At 37.5% G+C, this 23,533-nt stretch overlaps 4 protein-coding genes across 5 annotated transcripts; 3 read left to right on the top strand and 1 right to left on the bottom strand.

Moving 5' to 3' along the window:
- Positions 1–2,399: 2,399 nt before the first annotated feature.
- LOC137731525 (protein RALF-like 33) lies at positions 2,400–3,019 on the top strand. The gene has a single exon (XM_068470650.1). The coding sequence runs from the start codon at positions 2,464–2,466 to the stop codon at positions 2,845–2,847; it is 384 nt and encodes a 127-aa protein (XP_068326751.1). The 5' UTR covers positions 2,400–2,463; the 3' UTR covers positions 2,848–3,019.
- Positions 3,020–5,380: 2,361 nt separating this feature from the next.
- LOC137731967 (heat shock factor-binding protein-like) lies at positions 5,381–8,834 on the bottom strand. Its single transcript, XM_068471238.1, has 5 exons — positions 8,684–8,834; positions 6,719–6,766; positions 6,284–6,307; positions 6,159–6,201; positions 5,381–5,698 (listed from the first exon to the last, which is right to left on the bottom strand). The coding sequence occupies exons 1-5, from the start codon at positions 8,684–8,686 to the stop codon at positions 5,550–5,552; spliced, it is 267 nt and encodes an 88-aa protein (XP_068327339.1). The 5' UTR covers positions 8,687–8,834; the 3' UTR covers positions 5,381–5,549.
- Positions 8,835–15,290: 6,456 nt separating this feature from the next.
- On the top strand, positions 15,291–17,097 carry LOC137730926 (xyloglucan 6-xylosyltransferase 2-like). Its single transcript, XM_068469935.1, has one exon. The coding sequence runs from the start codon at positions 15,511–15,513 to the stop codon at positions 16,894–16,896; it is 1,386 nt and encodes a 461-aa protein (XP_068326036.1). The 5' UTR covers positions 15,291–15,510; the 3' UTR covers positions 16,897–17,097.
- A 798-nt stretch (positions 17,098–17,895) lies between these two features.
- LOC137730687 (probable histone-arginine methyltransferase 1.4) lies at positions 17,896–23,481 on the top strand. Of its 2 annotated transcripts, XM_068469654.1 has the most exons (15): positions 17,896–18,312; positions 18,659–18,721; positions 18,971–19,067; positions 19,310–19,453; positions 19,640–19,743; positions 19,857–19,955; positions 20,045–20,114; positions 20,276–20,372; positions 20,802–20,856; positions 21,060–21,143; positions 22,202–22,383; positions 22,500–22,672; positions 22,755–22,906; positions 23,002–23,038; positions 23,124–23,481. In XM_068469654.1, the coding sequence occupies exons 1-15, from the start codon at positions 18,109–18,111 to the stop codon at positions 23,159–23,161; spliced, it is 1,599 nt and encodes a 532-aa protein (XP_068325755.1). In that variant the 5' UTR covers positions 17,896–18,108; the 3' UTR covers positions 23,162–23,481. The 2 variants fall into 2 exon arrangements, with proteins under 2 accessions (XP_068325755.1, XP_068325754.1); XM_068469653.1 differs by lacking the exon at positions 23,002–23,038 and having other exon boundaries at positions 17,897–18,312.
- The last annotated feature ends 52 nt before the right edge of the window (positions 23,482–23,533 follow it).

Raw genomic sequence — 23,533 nt, 5'->3', positions numbered from 1 at the left:
ATATCAGAATAATCGAACAACTTCGTACTTAGGTTTAAATTTCTCAGTAATTGAACAATTTCAAAAACTGTAGTTGCAAACTTGCAATTGGAACTTAATGTAATAAAATCATAGCTGAAAAAATGGTCATTGTTTTGGCATAGTTTAGGATTTCCGACCGCAGCCAGTCATTCAACGTGTGAGATTTGTATGTTATTTTACTCGATGTGGACTTCGAATGTAGCCTTCGTAATACAGCACAGAATGCAGCCGTACAAAGCAAATAACGAAAACCAATGAAACTAATATAACGAAAACACAAATATAATCAGAGGAAGGAAGGCGACCCTGAGCACGGACGTAGCCGCACAGAGCGAAGGTGGAGAATTGGCCAGTGTAGATGCCATGCTCATCCAAATGCCCAACGTTGATCTGAACAGAAGCGTGGTCCTTGGAGGTGATCAGCCTGTTCGTCGCCGACCTGCATCCACACACAAACACCACTGAATTTAATCCAAAACCCTCAACTCCCAATCCCAAAAACAAAAATCTGCGTTCGTTATATGCCGAGGAGGAGTGCGACAGTGATAACTATAAACTGGGCCCATTAGACGAAACCCTATTGCCCCAAAGTTTTATGCCGCGGTTGGGCGCGTGTGTTGTTCTGGACCCGTTACAGGATTTGGGCTCAGCTAGACCAGTGACATGAGAGTCCGACAAAATGCGTAGAACGTAATTTATACATACTTGAAGGGTTAAAAATCTTTGTAGGCATTGTATTTTAGAAGATGGGTGATGCTATCCACACACATTTTTTTACTTCAAACATCTCTCTTATTTTTTTTGTCGGCGGATCGAATGAATGAAGATGGTCAACAGACGGACAACAAAGGGTGTGTGGAAAGTTAAAAAAGGTGTGTGAATAGCACCACCCTAGAAGATAGTCATGTGTACAATGTCGCCTCTCTAAAATTAGGTGGGACAATGGCGGTTCCATTAAGGGACCAGTTGGGTTCTAGTCTCCCATGACCCTAAAATACGGGAAGTAACTCGAAATGTCTTTCATGAGCTCTATGTTAGTTTAGCATGAGACCTGGTAGTACCTACCAAGTACTCGATAAAATGCATGTTTAGCATATATCGACAATGCTCGAAACGTGATACTTGATGGGCCTCGACATCATTGTTTAACATATGTTGGCAAGGCTCGACAACATAGCTTGACAAAAGTCGATAGGGACACCAAATTCTTGACAAAATGTCTCAATGACACAGAACTTCGCAATAATAAACTAAACTTGATCAGTCTTAAAAAAAAGTTGTGAGTTTTTACACTATGACCTACATCCAAAGCAAAATCTGGACATACATGTAGTCTGACAGGTGAAACCTCAAAATCTACCTTGTTTTGAAACAAAAAAATGGTGCGTGCGCTTTTAAGCCAATTTCATCATTTTGTTGTCAAACATTACCAATTTGACATTTCAAATGACCAAATTAACTAAATTGGGTATACAATGACCAATATAGATTTCGATTTCAATCCAAAACATAGTGATCAAAAAGTTTTTAACTCTTCATGTAAATTTCTTATAAGCATGGTAAGCATGGAATTTACCATGGATCATTACTTATTCATTACCTTATATTTAAGCCTGGTACGAAGTTTTTGCCATTTAAGACTTGTGCTGGAGATTTCCGAACTTATTAAATTTTGATTTACAAGTTAAGAGATGATAAAGAGATTCGCTCAAAAATATAACTATTCATGGATTCTTTGTCAGATTATGTTTTTGGCATAATATTTTATAATATTAATATAAAAATTGAAGTTAAATTATAAGGTAACAAAAAGTTCATAAAAAGTTACATTTTACGAGAACCTCTTTAGTATTTCTCAAACATGATGGTTGGCTTCAGTCTTTTGATTTGAATATTTGAATTCAATATTATGACAATCTCCATTCTTTCTTTCAGTTATTGCAGCAAATCAATCTAATCACTTGACAGATTTTATATATTCTCCAACAACCCAAACTCATCTTTTAACACACGAAATATTTCGTCATTTCATCGTCTGACATATGACGTTTTCAACATATTTCTTCACGTATTTTTTAACGTCGAAGCATGTCTCTTCGTCCCTTTGAACACTCCATTCATTACGATGCTGTTGTTAATTAAAAAGGAATATAAATGCGTATACCAACCCAAATTAAGAAGAATATAAATGGCAGTTTTATTAATTTCCCAAATTATATGTACAAATATAGTCAAAAGAAGCGTGATCAGCGGGCGGCCATAAAGTCATTGACATTCTTACAAAGACGGTCAGTAGAGTGGCATCTCCCCGTAATTACTCCCAAACCCAGTGGCATTTGCTCTCCAACGGTCACTAGGTTTATAAACCCCCAAGCCACTCAGCAAAACCACTGCCTCTCAGAAACTTGATATTTTAGACAAAAACCGAAAAAAAAAACAAAAATGGGAAGCTCAAGCTCAAGAACTCCATCACTCTTTGCCTGCATCTTCATCTGCGCAATCATGGCCGCCCATTTGGTAGTGATTGCTTCGGCTTCGGCCGTTGATTTCAGCGGCGGCCACCAGCTGGGTGAGCTGAGCTGGGGTTCGGCGCGATCGGCGGCGGGGGGACTGATAGCTGACGAGGACGAGGATGCGGAGATGCAGATGGACTCGGAGATCAACCGGCGCATCTTAGCCACGAGGAGGTACATTAGCTACGGTGCGCTGAGGAGGAACACTGTCCCCTGCTCGCGACGTGGCGCGTCCTACTACAACTGCCGACCTGGGGCTCAGGCAAATCCCTATCGTCGCGGCTGTAGCTCCATTACTCGCTGCAGGCGCTAATTTCAATTTTTATTTTTTATAATTTAATTTCCACCTTCTTTTTTTTGTTATTATTTTTAAAAAATTATATAATTAATGAGTCTAGTTGGTGATTGTGTGTTAAATACCTGAAGAGATTATTGTTATATTGTAATGTTAAAATACCAATTTACCACTCTTGTTTACTTATTTATTTAATTATTTATTTGTGCATTGTTGGTCATCCATTTTTATATTTTAATTGGTACCCAGATGATTATTTGTGATGAAAATTAGAGAAAATAATGATATTATTTGTGATAAAATTCGGATTCGAGTAAACGCGTAATGGGTTGTAAACTTGTAAAGGGCATTTGCGGGATGTGACTTTTTGGACGGCAATAATGCGGTGTGTGATCTGTATCTTGCAGTGTACAACTGTCCTGTTATGGTCCAAACAAGAATCTAACAACATGATTGGATTTTTTTCATAAAGCAAATGAGACTTTGATGCAAAACTTTAATTTCGGCTGTTGTTTTTTTCGTGACGTATTTTCTGAGTGTCACGTGTCAAATAATAATGTACGCATGATTATACATAACTAGTGATACCAGTCAATTCTATTGGTAAAGGCGTGTTTGTGGTTGATCTTTAATCCAAGTTTGATTTATGCGGATAGTAATTTTCGTTTGTGCACGATCCATAAATTCATACGTAAAATTATGTATCATGCGTATGTCTTTTTGTCTTGAGATTGTGTGTATATTCTAACGTTGACAGTGAGAATAGCCAAATCTTGCCCTAAACTTAATTTTGAAAAAAAAAAGAAAAAAAAGAAAAAAAAAAGAGGGAAATGATGGGAAATTACCAAATTTGGGTGGATATTAATTAAAGGGTAGGTACTTTATTTGTTGGGAAAATGTTAGTACGAAGGGTCATGCGACCTTCACCAAAATGAATTTATTTTTCATACCAGACAATTTGACTTCATTTATTCATCTAGTTAGTTATCAAGAGAAATGTTTTCTTTCGAAAACAAACAAACAAACATTTGATATAAGCAACTGCTATCAATACTCTAAAATAGCTATTCTGTATTTTGGACTATTAATGACAGCTCTTTTTATACATTAAATTTCAAAAGTAGGACAACAACTGGACGATGTGATTTCAGTGCTCAGTAGTACTGAAGGGTGTTTTAGCCATTAAATTTGATTTTCACGACTGTTTAATATTTATTTTCAATCTCAATCATTCAAGTTTCGTATCGATTAATTATAAGCTCCATTGAAGAAAACTGGATCACAATTAAAATTGTTATTGTCAAAGCATTAATCATATGATGATAGTGTTTGCCAACGGTCACAAAGCCAGCGCATTGTAATTGGCATTTTAATACGATGGTATGGAAAGGCAAAGGATCCCCGGATCCTAAGCATCCCGTGATCTCATCCGTTCATCGTATATCAAGTGGTTAATTTTTGTTAAGTACTATTCATATTTAATTTTAAATTTTAAATTTTAAAATGATTTCTGACCATACAATTTACGATGAATGGATGAGATCATAGAATCCATAGGAAAATGATCCTCACCGGATCTTTTTCCGTATGGAAATCTCATTGCCATCCACATGCAGTAAAGCACTCGAGGGAGGTCGAACTCGGTGACAGTGAGAGCACACAATTGTCAATTATGGCGATGATTTAAGCCTTTTGTGAGATGCAATACAATCTAATCAAATCGACACTTCATATGTCTTTGTCGCATTAGCCTTCCATAAACCACTATAAGCATCAGAGGAAATTGTAGCAATGATGCTTTAACTTTAACTCAATTAGAGTAATAGTCTATCAACTAAAAATTATTAACTATTAGTCTCTTAACTCCTTAAAATGTGCAGTTATGGTCATTTTCATCAACACCCTTAGAACTTTCGTCAAAATGAGTTATGTTGGAAGAATTATTGCTACAATTGGGTTCAGGGAACATTGCTTCAATTAGATTAAAATTGAGGGACCATTTCTCCAATTGGATTAAAGTTAAGGAACCATTTTACAATTTTTTTCATTTAGTTTTTCATATTTGCTTCTTGATTCTAACCTTACGTGCATGGCGCACAACTCATTTTGATGAAAGTTTTGACAAAGTTGACGAAAAATACTGTAGCTATATGTTTAGTTGAGTTGATAGATCAATAGTCATGAAATTTTAGTCAATGAACTATTACTCCAATTGGATTAAAATTGAAGAATCATTACTACAATTTTCTCTAAGAATCAACATTTGGGAATCAGGACCACAACAATCAATTACGTTATGGTGGAATAGTTAAAACCCAAGATTACATTATTCGTTTAAAATACCGTACGCACCACATTTGGATAAGTCCTACAAGTTGTGTGATATAAAATAGGATACTCCAATAGTATTATAATAAAGGGGATTCGATCGTGTGAAGCACAACTAGGTGAGTCCTAAGAATTACGCTAGACACCTCACGCCAGGGCTTTCAAATATAAATGGGGAAAATTCAGGCAAACGAGCCAGGAATTCGAAATTCGAAGACGGACAGAAAATGAGAATCATTTGGTCTTGTTCACAAATCCATGGAGTATAGATCTGCTCCGAGATATCATCTATACAGGATAGTTTCGAACCAAAAACAACAAAACGAACACTCAAAATCAGGCGGTAAACACATCCTATCGATTAAAACAAGTACTAACACAGCATGACATAGTTACTCCTTGGCTGAATCATCCGCTGACTTGGGCTCTATATTTGGCTTGGACGAGGCTGAAGGAGATGGTGATCCTTCCACTCCAATCTCAGCTCTGAGGTCATTGATGCTCTGCTCCAGCTCGTCGATCCTGCTGCCCATCTCATCAAGTGCATCAAGGTCAAGGAAACAAGAACCAGCTTAATCCAAAGCAATGCGATCTACGAAGTTACAAGTCCCGCGCAATGCACATAGAATAAATCCAATGTGATAAACAACTAGATAAGGGTCAAACGGACATGCTTCCCGCAACAATTAAAAGAACACATCTAACCTTATTAATCAAGTCTAAATATGACAGGTATCACCAATCACAAAGTCCACCAACTGAAGAATTTGACAGAAAACACGAAAGATGATTGGATTAATCATAATCTATAACATTCCTCAAGATTCTTATGTGATGTTCTCATACGCTAAATCTAGGACAGCCAAACGGACCAAATTCAAATGCCAGCACCAACTTAATAATTTTCCTCTCTAATATCATATAACAAAGCTACAATAAAATACTTCGTAAAATCAGTGTAGAATAATATCAATTTTGAAATTAGTAAGCAAAAAGGATATTCTTTGTAATGATGGAGTCGGACATTGTCTGGAACCTGGATTGCTGCAAATCTCAAAACATAAGCCACACAGTCCATTGAACTTCATTTCAAATAAAAAACGTCACAAATGAATAACAAACTCACCATCTGTTGAAGAAGATTTTGTACCTGAAAAAAACAAACGAAAGCTTAAGCAAAGGGTGGGACTTCGATTGCAGTATAAAATTCTGCTATCATACTACTACGCAAATGGATTGACAAAATTAATGTACACATACGGCCATCAAAGCCACCAAGTATACGGAGTAAACGCAATAATTGAGAAACAAAAAAAAAACCCCTCTTAGCATTGCAACATATGATAGTTTTATGAATAGTGGGAAAACCAACAAATTAATCATATTAACTAACTGAAAATATCTTCATCATTCAATTCTAAATATATTTCTGCCGTCAAGATTCCCATTACTTAGAGCCACATACTCATCAGCCTCAACATGCTCAATACTCATCCATATGGGCAATAGAAGTAGTACAAACTAACATGAATAAACAAAAGAAAGTACAACCAGAACTCACAAAAGCAGTCATATCAGCAGTGCTTTGTTTTGGGTCATCTGTATCATCCTGCCAAAAAGAAATGGATGAGCTACTTCACCAAATTGTCATCAATAGTATAACAATTGTACATATTATGGTGCTTAATTAGATTAAATATATAGTCAGTTCATATGAAGGGAAATTTATCAGGAAGAAACCATTCTCAGCTGATAAATGTTAAGGGACTGTAGTTTAACTGCTTCTATTTTGACCCCCAAAGGCAACAAAAGGGCTGCATGGTATGGGCTCTTTTATGCCCAACTGGACCTGTCACTGACATGTAAGCCTAAATCTCGCTCCAAACACACCCTCATATTATATATTGTGCATACTATATTTCATCTTCATCCAACAAGTTTACGAATGTGACCTTGACATCCCATGTACCAAAAGAAAGATGAGCTAAACTCCACCTTTGTATAACATTCCGAAATTCACCAAAGACACACATGTTCCAAAATCTCCATCAACCAAAGAATACAATTGTGTACTGAAACTCATACAAAGATTATTGAAATTCTTACCAACATGCATATCAATGCAATCATCTTTAACCATAACATGGTAAAAGTACTTGTTTCATGGCTCTCTAATCCTTACTCAACTCCACCCTTGTATAACATTTCGAAATTCACCAAAGACACACATGCTCCAAATCTCCGTCAACCAAAGAATACATTTGTGTACTCAAACTCTTACAAAGAATATTGAAATTCTAAACAACATGCATATCAATGCAATTGTCTTTAACTATAACATGGTAAAAGTACTTGTTTCATGGTTCTCTAGTCCTTGTGTGTCAAGCTTCCACAATGAACATCCATTATTTTCTCCACACACATGCATGCATTATGAATAAGTTTGCAAAATCTATTACACTCTCAAGATGACAATGGTGTATCTCAAGCCACTGACCCACACCATTGTAGGGTTATCCAGCCTTTACCAGATCCTCCTTACTAAAGTAGTTAAAGACGTGTGCGAGACACTACTGAGCTTCTCTCGTTATTTTTACCCCCACTTAGGGCTGGTTTGGTATTGTTGTGCTTTGAAAAAAAAATACTTCTGCTGTGCTGTGAGCATAAGCTCATTTTTGCTGCTTCACGTTTTCAACTTTTTCACTCAAAATTGTGAACATAAGTTGTTTTTAAGTGTTTACCAAACAACTTTTTGAGCTTAGCTTTTTTTGATACCCACTTTTTATAAAAGCACCTCAGTACCAAACCAGTACTTAACAAGTCTTCTACTAGTTACAATTCAATGAATACCCGATAAGCTAGTAAGATTGACACAAAACCCAAACGATCCAACGAAACATCATATAGTAGTAGGTTCCTATAGTTAAGCACTACCATATTATTTCAATTTAACATTGTAATTTCACATCATCAAGGAATGCCAAATGTATGTTTGATGAACTGATAGTGGGCAGCAGAAAGTGAATTTCATCACAGCATATAGACATGCTAGCGAAATACGAAGTACAAATTGGTGCATAACAAAAAGAGAAAATAATCAGAAGCATAACATCAGTGCTGCTTCCAAGACCCTCTTTCGAGGACTGGAATTGCTATACTATACAAAATGAATCTTCAAATTAAAGATTTCAGAAACAATGCAGATATTTCAAAACACATCAAAAGTTATTATCTTCACTAATTTTCTCGAATTTTCTCAGCAACCAAACAGAATACTGAATAAGCAACAAAAAAGACTCGAAAAAATCGAAAATATTCAAAGTTTCAAGGCAGTGAAACAGCACAAGCTTACTAAAATTGAAATATACAGCATCGAATAACAGATCGGAGTTAATTAGCAAGGTACGTTCTGGTAAATAATAATATAATTTTCAAAACCCTAAGGGATTCAATCTGCATATGATCAAAATCAGTGAAAAATACACAATTCGTGGGGATAAAATTTGACGAGTAAAAGGGAAATTACCATGTTCGAAGGCTCTGTTGCGAAGGTTTTGGAGACCCTCGGTTGTGCAGTGCAGTGAGTACAAGAGAAAGGTGTGTATATTATGTGCGGTATTTGGTTGCAACTTGGAAGAGGAGGGGAACTGGAACACAAGCCTTGTGAAGCTATCAAATTACCATTTTGTCCCTACTGCTTATTATCCAGTTTCTTTTTTATTTATCCGGGGACGAATTTTACTACTGATATTTTTCTCATTTGTTTTTGTAAAAATAGCAAAGAAAAACAGAAACAAAAAGTTTTATGCTCAAGTGAAAATAACCATTTTAATTCAAGTAAATGTAGTTATTTATTACTACGGTCTAGTAATATTCTTCTTCGATCGTTTGTTCAAAAAAAAAAAAACTCAAGTAAATGTACGGGAGTTTCTTCAATAAGTATTTTTATATAGGCTGACGTAGGGGTGAGTTCATTGTCATTCGGTTCGGTTCAATTTTCTTTCAGTTTTTTTTTCGATTTGGTTTTATTCGGTTCGGTTTCGTACAGTTTCGGTTTTTTTTTTTGTTTTATAAACCTTGATCTTTTTTAATATGGAATTTAGAAAAGAGGTTTGCATTAGTAGACTAATAATAAGAAATTAAGGAAAGTGGGAATGTGGGAATGTGGGAAGGTAGTTGTACACATACAAGATCATATAAACCAAATATATTCTATCAACAACCTCAATTGCAAAGAAAAATGATTACCGTATCCATTCAAAAAGCAAACAAATAGAGAAACTTTTCCAAAACTTTCCTTTATAACCAATGAAATATTCTCCCTAATTGAACCAAGTATGCTCCTTGAAAAAGCCCTAGGTTTAGTTTCAAACTTGGCAACAAAGTTTCACAAAAGAAACATCATGGGCATACATTCATAAAGTGTAAAGGGATTCAGTTTGGTTCGGTTCGATTTGATTTCTGAACCTCCAAAACCGAAACCAAATCAATAAGGTTTGGTTCGGTTTTTTATTTTCAATTCGGTGTTTAGTCTCCTTTTTTTTCCTTTTTTTTTTTCTTTTCTGTTTTCAATATTTTGAACCCACCCTTAGGCTGATGTATGGAATTATTTAATTCAAAATGCATAGAGTAAAGTAGAAACCACTTATGCTAATAAATGTTTCTGCTAGAAATGCGTTTTACTATAAACATGTTAGGAAAAAAATAAAATAAAAACCTAAATGCTTCCCAAAAGTACTTTTTCCATAAAACGCTTATAGGACCTAAAATCACGTTTAAACTTTTATATCAAACATAATCAACAACCCCTTGGTTGTAGGAAATTAATATAATCAACAACCCTTTGGTTGTAGGAAATTAATTTTAGCCCCGTGAATGCAATCTCAAACCTGCCCTCATTGTTCTCCACATTCCTCATGGGACTCTCAGCATGGCTTGTTTGGCCCGACGGCGGATTCCATGCACAGTCCAATGCATTGCTCAAAATTCATAGACCATTTTGTGGGATCCTGTTGTGCTCCGGATTGGGGCTGCTTGGGTTGGACAATTCCTTTGTTTGGTGCATTTTGGAGTTCTTTTCGTCTGCTAAAAAGTACTTTCGGCGTGTGAATCCATTTGACAAGGATCTTGTAAAACCTTGGTCGGCTTGGGTGGCCTATCTTGCCCTTGTTACTTGTAAGATTGTGTGTCTTGGATTTTGATTTGTACACACCAAATTATGAACATGGTTAGGTTTTAGGATCTCGGGGAAGAAATCTTGTCATGAATCGTCGTATATAAATACGCAGTTGGCTTAATTACGCGATACAATGGGAAGAATTCTATGGTGCCCTCGGGAAGATATCTTGTCCAAAATCGTCGTATACAAGAAAGCTAGTCGCGTAATCTTTTATATGCTAGTCGCTTAAACTTTGTTAAATACACGTTGTATACAATGGTTGTATGCAATAATATATCTATCCTAAGAGGTGTGAAACAACATATATACAAATTTGTTTATTTATTATAGTTTGCAACACAACAAAGTATAAACTTTGTTTTAATAAAAGTTGGTGCTCCGAAGTATGCAATACTCTAAAATTTTTAACCATTAGCTTTTCGGTGTGTTGTCCACACACTAATTTTTACTTTCTACACAAATTTTTGTCATTTGGATATCTTTAATTCATCTGATCTAACGATCGAAAATTGAGAGAATTGTGCTATAGGACCATCCTCACTTTTATGAGAACATGTACTCTAATATTTGTCCATATAATTTTTTTTATGAAATTATCAATGTTGTAAGTAAAATTTTTGGAAGAAAATTTAAAGGTTTTCTGTACGTCGATGCCATAGCTCGCTTCCTCAAACAGAGTACAAGAACGTCTTTTTATTAGAATAATTCAGACGCAGTAGCTTCGATCTTAAAACCACATTAACAAACGAAGTGATGTGACAACTAATTCAATTCATAGCTCAGGACATTAAAAATATATTAAATGCTAACCCAAAACTCCCATGCTCAGTTCCTTATTTTCAATAGGGGTGTGTGGATAAATTATTTCTTATACATCCCTTATTAATTTATATCCGTTGATTTTCTTTAATTCATTCGATCCGACGGTCGAAAATTAAAAGAGTGTGTGAGAAGTAAAATAAGATGTGTGGATATCACACCCCTTTTCAATATTGGGGATATATAAATGGAACACATTCGTGACATTATTTTTCTACATAATTTTTTACAAAGGTTTTGTGTGCCTTATTCCGTAAATTTATTTTAATGACCCGAGTCATTTATATTTTAAAACAATATTCATAGATCATTCTTGAAAAAAAAAAAAAGACAAATCTAAAATGATTAAAATATTCATTTGCGGTGAAGAAAATTAATGAATTCGGTCCTACAAAAAAAAAAAAACCTAAATCCTTAATCCAACAATTATATGATTTCAAACTTGTGTGATTTTTCGTAGACCTAATCTTTAAGAGATGACTTAAAAGATAAATGGTTTGGATCATTTAAATACATTATGGAGTGAGCCTTACAAAATATTTGTAAGAAATTGTGTAAAAAAGGTAGTGTCACATATCTATTCTCATGTATATAAAATATATTTGGAATGTTATTTTTCCGATATTGTGTGTACCCTCACATGAGCTTTCTACATCCAATGCCAACAGATCTCTCAATATAACAAAAGACATGAATTGAGTAAAAAGATTAGTGAAGAGAAAAGATGATTAAAGAGTGCCAACTCTTAATAACAGGTAATAAGAAACTTCCACTAGAATTTATTTAATTATTTTATTGCATTACTTTATACTATTTTATATTATACAAGAATTTTGCATACAGACGTCGAGGTTGAATTAAAAAAATAAAATCCAATCACCAAAACAATTCAATGCTTGCAAGACTAGAATTATCTTAATTATCTAAGTTAGAAGAGTACATTTTTACTCACCATTATTTAGTGTGATGTATATTCATATTCTATTTATCATCGTTAGATGAATTTGAATTTTAAGATTTGTTCATATCCACTACATGAATATCGAAATTCAAACTTATCTAATAATAATAAGTAGAATGATAAGTATATACCACAATAAATGACGGTGAGCAAAAATACTTAGGTTAGAAAGTGAGTGAAGTCGCGTAGTGCTTGGCAGCTGCCACATGTAGATTTGCAATGGAATAAAGAATTATCATTGTGAAAACTCGGTTTTGTCTTGATTAAGTTGGGTGGAGGGCAGGCCGTGTATTTCTCACATCAAACACATATTAGCTGTTAACTCGTATTATTAGCTGTTATTAGAACGACACACGCGGACATCCATGTGATGTGATGTGATGTGATCAATCTATATATCTACGTGAGAAGAGGATTTTTTTCCAAATCCACTTCCTAGCAAATCCTATTTTAATCGTTCGTCGTACATTGTACAATTAGTTTTTGTCAGATATTATTTGTGTTAAATTTTAAATAGAATAAATTAAATAATTTCTGATCGCAAGATACATAATGAATAACTAAGATATGAGAATCTCTTAGATCCCCACAAAATGAATCCGAATATGATCCAATTCCATCTACGTGAAGTCAAGCTCAAATGGCTCACAACACATGGTTTGGTTTTCTTCACTTAATTTGGAGTTTGATTTGCATCGCATTACGTCAAACTGTCAATTGAACCCTCGTGATCTCTACGTAAACAAATGTGGCCTCATGATTTCTTTCGCTGGGTCTCGTTTCCGTGGTTGCTTGCAAGATTTTAAATAACGGATATTTCTTGTGGTTGCATACGAGATTTTAAATAACAGATATTTTGAGTGGTTACATGCAAGGTTTTAAATAGTGGATATTTTCGAAAGATATTTTTTATATTTTATAAAAGCATACCATTATACTAAAAAACATATAATATATTCATCTATTGAAATATGAACCTAAAAAATGTGTATTGTTCTATTAAAACATATAGTATTCAAATCACCAAAACGGAAAATAGAGCGTTTTATTTTTGCTCAGCACCTAACAAAAGTAAGAAAATATATGAAATTATTGTTAGATTTAATTAATAACCACGCCAAAAGTGGAAGTGCATTTAATTGTTAGATTTAATGCAACTCGTGAAATCAATAATGATCACCCAATTTTTCTGATATCAAGCTCAAATATTACCCGTCACTTTTTGATGCTTCTCTTTTGATAAACTTAATTGATGGCAATTTTTTAGGTACTATATAGTGGTTTTTCTTATATATGTACTAACATTTACCTATACACTTTATGTGACATCCCACATCGCCCAGAGGAGTGATCCTTAAATGTATATTCCCATCTCTACCTAATACGAGGCATTTTGGGAGCTCACTGGCTTCCGGTTCCGTAGGAACTCCGAAGTTAAGCGAGAAAGGGGGCTAGAGCAATCCCATGATGGGTGACCCACTGGGAAGTTGCTCGTGAGTTCCCAAAAACAAAACCGTGAGGGAATGGTAAGCCCAAAGGGGACAATATCGTGCTACGGTGGTGGAGCGGGCCCGGGAAGTGGTCCCCCCCGGGCCAGGATGTGACAATTTGGTATCAGAGCCTAACCCTGGCTGCGTGTGTGCCGATGAGGACGTCGGGCCCCTAAGGGGGGTGGATTGTAACATCCCACATCGCCCAGGGGAGTGATCCTTAAATGTATATTCCCATCCCTACCTAGCACGAGGCCTTTTGGGAGCTCACTGGCTTCGGGTTCCGTAGGAATTCCGAAGTTAAGTGAGAAGAGGGCTAGAGCAATCCCATGATGGGTGACCCACTGGGAAGTTGCTCGTGAGTTCCCAAAAACAAAACCGTGAGGGAATGGTAAGCCCAAAGCGGACAATATCGTGCTACGGTGGTGGAGCGGGCCCGGGAAGTAATCCGCCCCGGGCCGGGATGTGACACTTTATGTGTATGAACACATTTTTTTTTTTTTTTAGAAAATGAGAAGGGGAGAGAGAGAGAGAGAGAGAGAGAGAGAGAGAGAGAGAGAGAATGTGGGGGAGTGAGAGGTTTTTATTTTATTTTTTATTTTATTATTATATATATATATGTTGTAGGTATTTTAACATTACCTGTAGGTGAGTTTTCAATAAAAAAAAAGAAGTAAAATTTGGACCTGTGAAATTACATTATTGCCCATCATTTTTTTTTGCGTGATAGAAGACTAATTTGTCTTTTCATCCTCTTTTGGTTGGCAAAGAGAGTTTTATTAATTAGTAGAGATATACTACATTGTTGAAAAATGGGAATGAAATACGATTTATGACACACCCCGACCGAAAATCAAGGCGTGCTGACCATTACGTGAGAGTGACGTAGCCACGTGCACAGTGCGGAAGTATAAATAATAATAGAAAAGTGAATAAATAAAAAACCAAAGTACTAGATACCCAACCCGAAATGTCCACTAGGATCCCGAATAGAACTGCGCTGGACGACACCAGGAAGGTGACGAAGCCATAAAGTGTGGTAGACATAATCAGAGCACAAAAAGCCTAAGTGCAGTCCAGCGCAGCTCGATTCGGGATTCTAGTGGACATTCCTGATCGGGATGTGTCAATTTAAATCACAATATGAGTTGATCATAATAATTTAATATAAAACTCGTTAAACATAAGACATCTTAAGTGGAAAACAACTTATTACATGATATAAATATTAATTAAATTCCTATCATTAAAGTAAACAAAAAAATCATTGGAACTTTATCTCTAGACGTAACGATCCGGTTTGATTATAATATTGACACAAATATTAAAGAGTATATTTAGAGTTTCTTAATTCCAAAAAACTCAAACACAACATAAAAGATTAATTTGGCCAAACTAATTTTCATCGTACAAGTGGATCTAAGGGTGAGAAATGCACGAGAATAACCAAACTCAAAGGAACACAACGGCGCTCCAAAGATACAAAAACTCCATTTCTCATGAAAATGTAAAAGCTTCGCGAATTAGAATGTGGATTTTTACACACAGAATGTTGAATACGAGTCCCGACCAAGTCGACCGCAGAGTATTTTTCCCTCCAACGTGATGACGTGCGAGAAGAGCGTAAATAAAACATTACAAATAATTTCAAAAAATAAGGAAACTTGTCAGAAGCAATACATTTCTGATATTCTTTCCCCCAGACGCGCACCGACGCTTGGTGCTTGTCGTTCTCACTAGTCACTTCTTTAAAAGCTCACTCCTCTAAACGCCCACCATTTCCCCCATATTTACAGTCCTAACCTCCATCAAAAGTACAAAATCCTGCGGGCTGAAAGCGAGCAGCCTCAAAAGCTCCAGTTTTTCCCCCGATCGACGTTCCAGTTCAACTTGGGCGAGTCAGAATGCTGGACCGGTTCTTAGGGCCTCGCCGGGCCCGTCAGATCCAGAGGGCGCTGCGGCACGGAACGGTGACTTTTCTGTGCTTGTTCTTAACCGTCGTCGTCCTGCGCGGCACAATCGGCGCCGGGAAGTTCGGAACACCAGAGCAGGACTTCAACGATATCCGCGAACACTTCTACACTCACAACCGGCGCGTGGAGCCCCACCGAGTGCTCGAGGAAGCCACCCCCGAAACCAACCAAAAAGACGCCGACCCGGCCGGCCAGTCCAACAACTATGCCGAGTTCGACATATCCAAAATCCTCAAAGACGAACCGGCAACCGACGACGAGAAGCGGGACCCGAACCAGCCCTACAGTCTCGGCCCCAAAATATCGGACTGGGACGAGCAGAGGTCCGATTGGCTGAAGAAAAACCCGGGCTTCCCTAATTTTGTCGGACCCAATAAGCCCCGGGTCCTGCTCGTAACCGGGTCGTCGCCCAAACCGTGTGAAAACCCGGTCGGCGACCACTACCTATTGAAATCGATCAAGAACAAAATCGACTACTGCCGCCTCCACGGGATCGAGGTATTTTATAATTTTGCCCTACTGGACGCGGAAATGGCCGGGTTTTGGGCCAAGCTGCCACTGATCCGGAAGCTCCTCCTGTCCCACCCGGAGGTGGAGTTCCTCTGGTGGATGGATTCCGACGCCATGTTCACCGACATGGCGTTCGAGGTCCCCTGGGAGCGATACAAGGATCACAATTTCGTTATGCACGGATGGAACGAGATGGTGTACGATGACAAGAACTGGATCGGATTGAACACCGGGTCGTTCCTGCTCAGAAATTGCCAGTGGTCGCTCGACATTCTGGACGTCTGGGCGCCGATGGGTCCGAAGGGGAAGATCCGGGACGAGGCGGGTAAGGTCCTAACCCGGGAGCTCAAAGGCCGACCCGTTTTCGAGGCGGACGATCAGTCCGCCATGGTTTATATATTAGCGAAAGGGAGGGACACTTGGGGGAAGAAGGTGTACTTGGAAAACGGGTATTATCTCCACGGTTATTGGGGGATTCTGGTGGACAAATACGAGGAGATGATTGAGAACCACCACCCGGGGCTGGGCGACCACAGGTGGCCGCTGGTGACGCATTTCGTCGGGTGCAAGCCGTGCGGGAAGTTCGGGGATTACCCGGTGGAGCGGTGCTTGAAGCAGATGGACCGGGCATATAATTTTGGGGATAATCAGGTGCTGCAGATGTACGGGTTCGAGCATAAGTCGCTGGGGAGTAGGAGAGTGAAGAGGGTGAGGAATGAGAGTAGTAATCCCCTGGAGGTGAAGGATAAGCTTGGATTGCTGCACCCTGCTTTCAAAGCTATCAAGCCATCATCATCATCTTCCTGATGCTTTTTTTTTTTTGCTTAATTTTTGTTTTGTTTTTTTAATATTTGTTGGGATTGAGTTAATAACACGGTTAATTTGTAATTCACTTTTGATGGTTTTTGTTAAGTATTTTGTGTTAGAAGGAATTTTAAACTTTGAACTTTTGGTATCGGATTGATTCGTGTATTTTTAGGAGGAATGCATTTATAGAGATTATGTGAACGAAGTAGTGTTTGTCTGGTTTCGAGGAAATGCAGTGTCCTAAATCTAATAATTCACATGTTATAAGTGAGGGACTGGCAAATTTACACTTAAAAGAGTATAATGCAAACAAATGTACATCGTTATAGTGAGAATTTCTATGCAACATGAACGTTTTTGTGATAGCAATTCAAGTCAATGGCACACTAATATGGATTAGGCACAAAAGCCATCTTCTGTATTGTAGGTTTGGTTGTGTCTTTTGATGTAGAGAGGTTGGGAGTTGGGTTTCAGTTTTTGGTGTTTGATAATGTATTACGAGCATAAACTATACACATTCGTTCTTGAATGAACTAGTAACACCATGTTCCAGTTTTACAGTTACGAACAAAATTTACCAAGTAAAAAATCTCCCTTGTTCAAAACACCAATTACTCTAATTTGCAACAAGTTCGTAACAATTTTACAGTGAGACAAAACAAAATTTACCAAATCGATAATCTCCCTTTTCAAAACACCAATTGCTTTAATTTTACGTGCTTAACTTTACTTATTCTAAGTTTTTGGGCTATCATTCCCGACCCGGCCCGATACAATGTGTTGTTTTAGTGGCGGTGGGTCCAGCCCACGGACATCCCTTGGGTCCACAACCGAATCCAACCGTCTCAGACACCCCACGTCATCACCAGCGCAATGAAGACGTCAGGACGTGTTCCCCGTTTGAACCTTTCACTGAAGTGTCAGGAGTGTGTGTGAGCTCTCCCTCTCAAAAGCTCGACTCTCCTCAAATCTCGCTCTCTCACTATAAAAGCCCAACAGCTCTTCTCTTTCTTCTCCTCTTTTTTCGCTCTGGCGGCTCTCCAAATTCTCCAATCCCTTCCTCCTTTCACTTTCTCTCTCTAGCAAACCCTAATTTTCTCACTCTTCCTCCACTGTCTTCGAATAACCAGTCGCTGCCCTTTCTTTTTTTCCTATTTTTTTTAAAATTCTTTAGTTTAATTAATATTCCGATTGAGGTTGGAGAAGGCGATAATGGAGGGCTCTGTAGCAGAAGCGGCGAAGAAGCAGCAGGAGTTTGCTTTGGCATCCGCCTCCGAGCTCGCTTCGTCGTCGTCTTCTTCTACTCTTGCGCCGGCGCTGGCTCGGTTCAGCGCCGAAGACGGAGTTGCAGAGCTTCGGTTTCAGCAGGAGGCTGAGTCCGTTGCTCGTCTCAATGTCGATCTCCTAACTGCTAAGGTTTGGTTTAAATTTGGAGTACGCTGTTTTAGTTTAGCTTTGTAAGTTAAGAAGTATTAAGTTTTTTTTTGGTTGCCGAGAAAGTGAAGGAAGATAAAATCTCATAAAAAAGAAAAAGTATTAAGTTCTGTTTGGTTGCCGAGAAAGTGAAGGAAAATAAAATCACATGAAAAAGAAAATCTAGTCGATAACAGTTTACTCTGTACGTGGTGTGTGCTTACTGCTTTGAAGATTTAATCATACATAGATATATGTATATGCAGATTTTGCTCCGTAGTAGAATACTTGATACAATGTTGTAATTCAGTCTGTTGTTTGATTTTGGTATGTGTTTTTCCGTCTGCAGCTATTCAAGTTAGGTCCGGTGCAGTCAATTTGCATAACGGAAGGTTCTGATACTGACAAAGAGGTAATCGAAATAATTCATCTTTACGCGTTTGCATTTTGATTATTTTACTTTGCAAACTTTTACAGTGCCAAATATGTATCATAGCGGATTTTCACGTTGATTGTACTTTTTTGTGCAACATTGTACGTTGATTGTACTTTTCTGTGCAACATTGTACGTTGGTTGTACTTTTATGTGCAAAATTGTTATACAGTTAATTAAATTTCTGCCAGATGTTTGTTTCCGTTAACATTGCTTTTCTTGAACCAGAAATCGTATTCAAGGGGAGTCACTATTCATTTTAATAATGAGGTGGAGAGTGGAGCCTTCCACCATGCATTTGAGCAATGGAAGAAGGTTGATCAAGGTGCTGTTCCAGAAGTTTACTTACAACTATTTTAACTATTTCTTTTGTTTATGGATGAACTGACCGAAGAAGTACGAAATGAATATCGTTGCACATCTAGAACATAGCTATACTGTTGTGACATGATTTAAGTTTGTCTTATGAGTCCTTCCATACAAATACTCGTATACTTTGACTGTCTTGCTCCTTGTCGTGCAGCGTTGCATGCTTGTCAATTACTCTGCTTTTGTTTACTCTTGCAGGACAAAAATTACCAAATGGAGAACTATCATCTACCAAAAGCAAGTTTGACGACAAAATAGAGCCATCTTCTGCTAAAATGTATTTCCATTACTATGGACAACTGCTGCATCAACAGAACATGTTACAAGATTATGTGAGGACAGGTTAGTTCACTAGTTATACTCTCTTGATTATTTTCAACTTCACGGTTCTTTGAATTTGGATCAGAGAAGTTTTCTAGAGCTTTAAACTCAATGCTGTAAATTTATACCAAATTTGTTAGTTTGCAGTAAAAAGTGCTATTAGTTGATGTTGAATATGTTAGTGATGTCCTATTTATCTTTCTTCAGGAACCTATTATGCTGCAGTCATAGAAAATCGTGTGGACTTTAATGGTCGTGTGGTTGTCGATGTTGGTGCTGGTAGTGGTATTTTGTCATTATTTGCTGCTCAGGTACACTCTGCTCTTTGATTAACTGGATATTTATAGAAATCATTTGCTCTTTGTTCTGGCATACGTATTTTCTCCTTATTAACAGTCTTCTATTTATTCTCTGCCCCATATAGGCTGGTGCTAAACATGTTTATGCTGTGGAAGCATCTGAAATGGCAGAATATGCACGCAAGCTAATTGCAGGGAACCCTTTACTGGGTCAAAGGATAACTGTGAGGCTTTTGATGTAATTTTTAACTTTCCTGCCCTCTTTACTTATTATTCCTGTCTTCTAATGGGGCCATGTGTCATCTACATATAGGTAATCAAAGGTAAAGTCGAGGAGGTTGAATTGCCTGAGAAAGCAGATATCCTTATCTCGGAGCCGATGGGTAAGCCTTTATATATTTTCTGTAGACATTCACGAGCATTTTATCCTGCTCTTGTTGATGTTAAACTCATATTTTTCTACCTCTGCTTTTGTTCTATTTTTGGCAACATCTGCTCTAATGATACTATACCTAATATAACATTTTGTTTATCATGGCTTTAGGCACCTTGTTAATTAATGAAAGAATGCTGGAAACCTATGTGATTGCAAGGGATCGGTTTCTTCAGCCAAATGGAAAAATGTTCCCCACATTGGGAAGGTAAAAACCTATATTTTTTACAGCTTACATACTGAGCTCCAATTCCACCATGAAGCAGTGAAATTGACTGGTTGCACCATTATTAACGGGTACTATGTATTTATTACGACCCAAGTGCCTACATCAAAATATCAACATTAGTTTATCCGGAAAAAAAATATATATATATCAGCTTTGGAATATTTAGCCTTTTTATTTTCTTAGACAACAGATCTGTTCCCAGCAATAAAAAATTTATCAGTGCATATCAGGACTACTTAGGAAATTCTTCCAGTGCTTTAGTCACTATTCATGACAAAATATTCTATATAGTATTACCTACATGTTGCCTGATCATGTTATTTTTCTCTTGGGTTTGGTGATGCAATATGAGATTCTTTCATTTATATCTTTTCCTTTTGTTTTTCTCATAAATTCAAGTTGATGCAGGATTCACATGGCACCTTTCAGTGATGAATATTTGTTTGTTGAAATTGCAAATAAGGTGCGTATGTCGTCATCATTTTCTGTTAATTTATACAAGGAATGACATTATGTATGGATAACCATTCAGGAACATGTAACCTACGAGCCATGTATAGTGCAGCTGATCTAAAAGAATATTAGATCGGTGTTATGAATGTATAGCGCATTCACTTTCCTTCCTTGTTTGATGTATATTAATGTTCTTGTTTTGCATGTATACAGGCCCTCTTCTGGCAGCAACCAAATTATTATGGTGTTGATTTGCAACCATTGTATGGATCTGCATTCCAGGGATATTTTTCACAGGTCTAATATTTCTTATAGATTCCTAAAAAATATTGCGTTCACTTATTGGTTGACGAATGCTTATTGTCTGCAACTGATATTATGTGCGCACATCGAGATATTGATCTGGTTTTGCAACCGTGATTCACATGTCTAGGGTAAATAAGGTCTCGAGTAATAGAAGTTTATCCTTTTTTTAGATTTACTTTCGAAATTTGTTATATGAAAATTTTGTTGTAGGATTTCCTGGTATCTTCCTATCTCCTTTTCCATGAAATTAGGCTTTTGAAGCAAAGAGGATTTTGAAATGAACATTGCCTTTGTTTGTTTGTTTGTTTGTTTTTTTTTTTTTTTTTTTCCCGAGAGAAAGCAAATTGTACCCTTAGAGGGGCGTTTGTTGCTCGCAATAGGCTTGTTTTGGACCAATTGTAGGGACTGGTCTGGATAGGCTTGGCTTGTTTTGGATTGGGCTTATTTATGGCCCACCTTTTAAATGGCTTAAATTAAGCCCTGTTTAGTGAAGGTGTAATGGTAATTAATCCAGTTCTTAAATAGCACCTAGTTTACACCAACTTACATTGGGGTTAATAACCCGATCCCAGTTCTTTTCCGGTTAAACAAACGAACCCTTAGAGGACAAATCAAGTCAAACTTGACAAGTTAAACTCTTGGCATGCTCTTCACATGTTAAACTCTCTGCATTTCCCATTCTCTCTTATCCGGTTAAACTCTTGGCACGCTCTTCACTGTCCATGATCTTGTGAAATAAGGGATAGCTACAACCCTATGCCATCACAATTAAAGTACCTTGTCCCTTTTTAGTTGATTGGTATAATGTATCGATTTGCTTAGGCCTTGGAGCTACGGGTTTATGAATCCAATGGACATATGCCGCATCAATATTTGTATTACCAAGGCTTTTCCAATTCCCTTAGACTGATATGGCTGAATTGCCTTGTTGGGTGACCGTTTAGCACTTCAATGTTTTAAGATTATGTCTACAAAATGTTTGATTGGTGGTTGTTTTGGTAGCTCTGATTTGGTGATGTGCTGAATTATTCTGTTTTATTCTGGTACAGCCTGTGGTAGACGCTTTTGATCCAAGATTACTGGTGGCTCCTTCAATCTCTCATGTGATTGACTTTACCAAAATAAGTGAAGAGGACTTGTATGAAATTGATATACCGCTACGGTTTACAGCTGCAGTGGGCACTAGAGTGCATGGGTTAGCATGCTGGTTCGATGTCTTGTTTGATGGGAGGTAATCATCTGAATCAATGAATCAATGATCTTGTGGAATCAATATAATCTTCTGCATTTCATTTATGAATACAAATTTGTGGGTCTCATAACTGCTTTAACATTGCTTACTTACAGTACCGTACAAAGGTGGCTTACCACTGCGCCTGGTGCACCAACCACCCATTGGTACCAATTACGTTGCGTTCTCGCTCAGCCAATTTATGTGATGGCGGGACAAGAAATCACTGGCCGACTCCACATGGTTGCCCACAATGCTCAAAGTTACACAATGTACCTCACATTGGCAGGTCAATGTCTAATATAACACTCGTTTTGGCTTCAGATTTCTTTTTTCCGGTTTTCTAACGAGTTTATGGTTTCACTCTTCAGCTAAAATGTGGGGCCCTGGTGCCGAGCAAGGAGGAATAATTCAGCAATCTTCTTGTAAACTTGATCTCAAAGAGCCCTACTATAGAATGTCCCAACCGCAAGCGTACACAATTGCCCAAGATCCGCAACCACATCAGCAAATACAGACGCAGGTAAGGGGCTATCACCGTCAACTGGACCCTATCCTTCTGATTTATTTGAGTTATTGTTTTTCGGGTCAAAGCATAATGATTAACTAAATCACCAGGGCCTCTATGAGCAACATAAAAAAGTATACATACCAGGTTTTGTCCTGCAAACGTTTACTAGAAAAAATGCTCTTGCTCTGCCTGTCAAGAGAGTATGCTAATGCGGTTTATGTTGTTACAGGATATACCCATTCAGTCCCAGGATTTGGAAGATTCTGAATTTTTTCCACAACCACCATCACCGACTTCAGGAACAAAGATCTTACTGGAAGAGTTTGCCAAATCCGCGGGGGCTTGGAAGAACGTTTGATCTCTGTTTGTTTGTAACATAAACTGTTTTAACTCTAGCAACTGCTAGGGACCCCTGTTAGTCGTCCACCGCATCCTGTTTAACTGGTCTCTCACTCCCTCCATGTCTTAGGGTTTAACCCCTGTAAATTAGATATTCATTTGAGTGGCTTGTGCAGCAGATTTATGCAAATTTTATCGTGCTTTCACCAGCTTATGAATGAGACTCGGTCTGTTTTCTAGGCGATCGACCACCTGCAGATACGCTTCCTAACTGGTTATGTCAATTTGAAATGCCAAGGC

This window comes from Pyrus communis, chromosome 4 (genome assembly GCF_963583255.1).
Source record: "Pyrus communis chromosome 4, drPyrComm1.1, whole genome shotgun sequence".
In the NCBI taxonomy this organism is placed as follows: Eukaryota; Viridiplantae; Streptophyta; class Magnoliopsida; order Rosales; family Rosaceae; genus Pyrus; species Pyrus communis.
Note: the sequence above shows the minus strand (reverse complement) of the source record. Positions and strands in the feature narration are given on the sequence as shown.